Source organism: Gekko japonicus, unplaced genomic scaffold (genome assembly GCF_001447785.1).
Source record: "Gekko japonicus isolate JY-2015 unplaced genomic scaffold, Gekko_japonicus_V1.1 scaffold855, whole genome shotgun sequence".
Classification (NCBI taxonomy): Eukaryota; Metazoa; Chordata; class Lepidosauria; order Squamata; family Gekkonidae; genus Gekko; species Gekko japonicus.
Window position 1 is genome coordinate 266,759 of NW_015168073.1, and position 4,028 is coordinate 270,786.

Consider the following 4,028-nt stretch of genomic DNA (forward strand, 5'->3'; position numbering starts at 1 on the left):
GCCCGTCGGGAGACTCATTGCTGGGGAGGGGAACCTCACGACGGGTCCGGATCCCCCCCCCCCAAAAAAAAAACTTTTCTCCCGCGCCCTCCATTCAACAAACTCTCCACGAAGTTGCTCGCACGGCTTTCGGCCGGAGGGATCCCGCCCCCAAGCCCCGGTGCCGCCCCCAGCCCCGCCCCCTGGTCCCGAAAGCACTTTATCTTCCGCCGTCCAATCGGCTCCGGGAGCGTGCCGACGATCGCAGCTCGCCATTGGTGAGCGCGGGGCTGGAGACGGCCCGCCCCCCGCCCGGTTTGTGAATGGGGCAGGGACGGGAGGGGGCGGAGCGCCGAGGCGGACTCCACGCCATATAGGCGCCCGGGTGTCTTTTTTTTTCCTCCTTGCGGGGTCGGGAAAGCGGCTTCTTGCGGGTCTCTCGCTGGGAGAGACGAGCCGCCTCTTGCCAAGCGCCGGGGAGATTTCGGCTGCCCCTCAACCCGGATCCGGGGAGCGCGCAGAGAAGCAGGCAGCAGCCGGATTTGGGAATTTTTTTTGGTTTCTTTTAAAAAGGTCGCTTCAGACGAGGCCGGATTCACGGATCCTGCCTCCCTCCCTCCATCGGTGCCAGCCTCCCCGGACTCTCGGACTTGGAAGGGTCGAGAGCGGAGCGGGGGGAGAGGCGGTGCCGCCGCTTTGGAAACTGCGGCGCAAGGACTTTGGCCGCCGACGCGCCCGACTCCCACCCCCTGCAAACTTTTCTTCGGGGAGACCGGCCAAGTTGGGACCGCTTCGGGCCCCGGCAGGTACTGGCGCGGGGGGCGGTGCAGAGACCCTGATCGGGGGCTGCTGCTGCTGCTGCAGAAAGGGCGCTTTCTCCCCGGCAGCTCTTGGCGAGCGCTGCGCCCGAGAGCCGGTTTGGCAAGCGCGCCGCCGCCCAGCTCCCCCCGCCCCGGAGCGCAGAGCCAGCCCAGCCAGCCGCCGTCGGGGGCGCCCCGATGCCTTTGAGCCAGCGGGCGTCCTGGCCGGCTGCTGCTGGCGCTGCGGCTGCTGCTGCTCTGGGCGGAGGCTCCGGTGCTTCCCGCACGGGGTCAGGCGCAGCAGCAGCAGCAGTACAACGGCGAGCGGGGCATCTCCGTGCCGGACCACGGCTACTGCCAGCCCATCACCATCCCGCTGTGCACCGACATCGCCTACAACCAGACCATCATGCCCAACTTGCTGGGCCACACCAACCAGGAGGACGCCGGCCTGGAGGTGCACCAGTTCTACCCGCTCGTCAAGGTGCAGTGCGCGGCCGAGCTCAAGTTCTTCCTGTGCTCCATGTACGCGCCCGTCTGCACCGTCCTCGAGCAGGCCATCCCGCCCTGCCGCTCCCTCTGCGAGCGGGCCCGCCAGGGCTGCGAGGCCCTCATGAACAAGTTCGGCTTCCAGTGGCCCGAGCGCCTCCGCTGCGAGAACTTCCCCGTCCACGGCGCCGGCGAGATCTGCGTCGGCCAGAACACCTCGGACACCTCCGGCGGGGGCCCCGGGGGAGGAGGCGGAGGGGGCGGGCCCGGGGGCGCCACGGCCTACCCCACCCCTTACCTGCCCCACCCCCCGGCCCACCCGCTGCCCCCCACCAGCTACGCCTTCTCCTGCCCTCGCCAGCTGAAGGTGCCCCCCTACCTGGGCTACCGCTTCCTGGGCGAGCGGGACTGCGGGGCCCCCTGCGAGCCCGACCTGCCCAACGGGCTGATGTACTTCAAGGAGGCCGAGGTCCGCTTCGCCCGCCTCCTGGTGGGCGTCTGGTCTTTCCTCTGCTGCGCCTCCACCCTCTTCACGGTCCTCACCTACCTGGTGGACATGAGGCGCTTCAGCTACCCGGAGCGGCCCATCATCTTCCTCTCGGGGTGCTACTTCATGGTGGCCGTGGCCTACGTGGCCGGCTTCCTGCTGGAGGACAAGGTGGTCTGCGTGGAGCGCTTCTCCGAGGACGGCTACCGCACGGTGGTGCAGGGCACCAAGAAGGAGGGGTGCACCATCCTCTTCATGATCCTCTACTTCTTCGGCATGGCCAGCTCCATCTGGTGGGTCATCCTCTCCCTCACCTGGTTCCTGGCCGCCGGCATGAAGTGGGGCCACGAGGCCATCGAGGCCAACTCGCAGTACTTCCACCTGGCCGCCTGGGCCGTGCCCGCCGTCAAGACCATCACCATCCTGGCCATGGGGCAGGTGGACGGGGACGTGCTGAGCGGCGTCTGCTACGTGGGCATCTACAGCGTGGACGCCCTGCGGGGCTTCGTCCTGGCCCCGCTCTTCGTCTACCTCTTCATCGGCACCTCCTTCCTCCTGGCCGGCTTCGTCTCCCTCTTCCGCATCCGGACCATCATGAAGCACGACGGCACCAAGACGGAGAAGCTGGAAAAGCTGATGGTGAGGATCGGGGTCTTCAGCGTCCTCTACACCGTCCCCGCCACCATCGTGCTGGCCTGCTACTTCTACGAGCAGGCCTTCCGGGACGCGTGGGAGAAGACCTGGCTCCTCCAGACCTGCAAGAGCTACGCCATCGCGTGCCCCACCAACTTTTCCCCCATGAGCCCCGACTTCACGGTCTTCGTCATCAAGTACCTCATGACCATGATCGTGGGCATCACCACCGGCTTCTGGATCTGGACCGGCAAGACGCTCCAGTCGTGGCGCCGCTTCTACCACAGACTCCGCACGGGCAGCAAAGGAGAGACGGCGGTATGAGGGCCTCCCCCCCCCAGCCCCCTTTCTCGAGGCTGCTCTTGGTCTCTTGTGTGGGAGACGCGAGGAGGAGGATGGGGTGGAAGGGGGGGCGGGGCCTCCAAAGTCTGCCTTGCTCCTAACCCGCAGAGAAAAATTTATGTGCAAAGGACCTCCTGAGTGGGTTCTCTTCCTTGGCCGAGTTGGAATTGCACAGAATTTAAGTGTCCTTCTTAAGACTGTTCCTTGGAGACAGTACGTTTTTCTCACCCTGTGAGGATCTTCAGTTTTTTTGGGGGGGGTTGCTTTTTAAAAAAAAATTCTTTGAACCTAAGTCCCACGGTATCTGCTCAAAGAGAAATGCAGGAGTTCTGGGGCCACGGATGTGAGTTGGAGGGAGAGGGGTGGGAGGGAGGCCGGAAGGCAGAGCCTGCATCTTACAAGAAAGTGGCCTTGTTTTGGGGGTTTACGAAAAGCGGCCTCATTTTTAGGGTCACCAGGTCCAGGTATTTGGAGAGGTGGAGACTGTGGAGGGGGCGGGGTTTGGGGAGGGGAGAGGCTTCAGTGGGTTTTAAGGCCTTAGAGTCCACCTTCCAAAGGGGCCATTTTTTATCTTTGTCACCTGGAGATCAGTTGTAATTCGAGGAGGGGATCTCCAGCCACCGCCTGGAAGTTGGCAACCCTACCTCATTCCCCTTGTCACCTGGATAGGTGAACGTTCCTTCAATCGGAATTCGTCCTAACTCAAACCACAGACAGGCACTGCTTCTTCTGTTCTTTGCTGAAACCGCTACCCTTTTTTGGGGTCTCCCTATATATTTGGGCCGTCAGTAGCCTGGATCTCAGTGGGACTTAACTTCTGAGTGAATCCGCGCGGGCTGGGGATGTAAGAAGGGAAGCAAAAAGAAAATCCCTTCTGCTGCAGTTTTAAAAAGTTTTCTTCCCAGCGGAATCCTCCTTTGGCAAGAGTGGTTTGGGGAGGGGCAGGGAAGGAGGGAACCCTCCCTCCCCAAAGGCTCAGGGCGGCTGACAATGAGGCATTCTTTGCTCTCCCGGCCTTTTGTTGGCGGAGACAAAGGAGAAACAGAAGTGTGGGTTTTGTGTTGTTTCCCCCCCCCCACTTCTCCCCTCGTAAGCGTTTTAATGGGCAAAGTTAACAAAAGAATTTGGGGAAGGCTCGTCTATCCCTCGTGTCGTTCCACATTCCTTTGGAATTTCGGAGGGGGAAAGGAAGTCTCCATCCAGAAGGGCTGCTGTGTAACCGAAGGAAATCCGAGACCTCCCCCCTCCTCTTCCCCCCTCTTAAAAAAAAGACTGCTTTAATTCGGAACACCTGACAA

At 62.4% G+C, this 4,028-nt stretch overlaps 1 protein-coding gene across 1 annotated transcript in view; it reads left to right on the forward strand.

The window, feature by feature from the left end:
• The window catches only part of FZD7 (frizzled class receptor 7), an 18,351-nt gene extending 15,116 nt beyond the window's left edge, over positions 1 to 3,235 (forward strand). The window contains exon 4 of the mRNA XM_015414628.1: positions 989 to 3,235. Coding sequence (XP_015270114.1) covers positions 989 to 2,712 — 1,724 coding nt within the window. The 3' untranslated portion in view covers positions 2,713 to 3,235. The remainder of the gene's footprint in view (positions 1 to 988) is intronic.
• Positions 3,236 to 4,028: the final 793 nt, after the last annotated feature.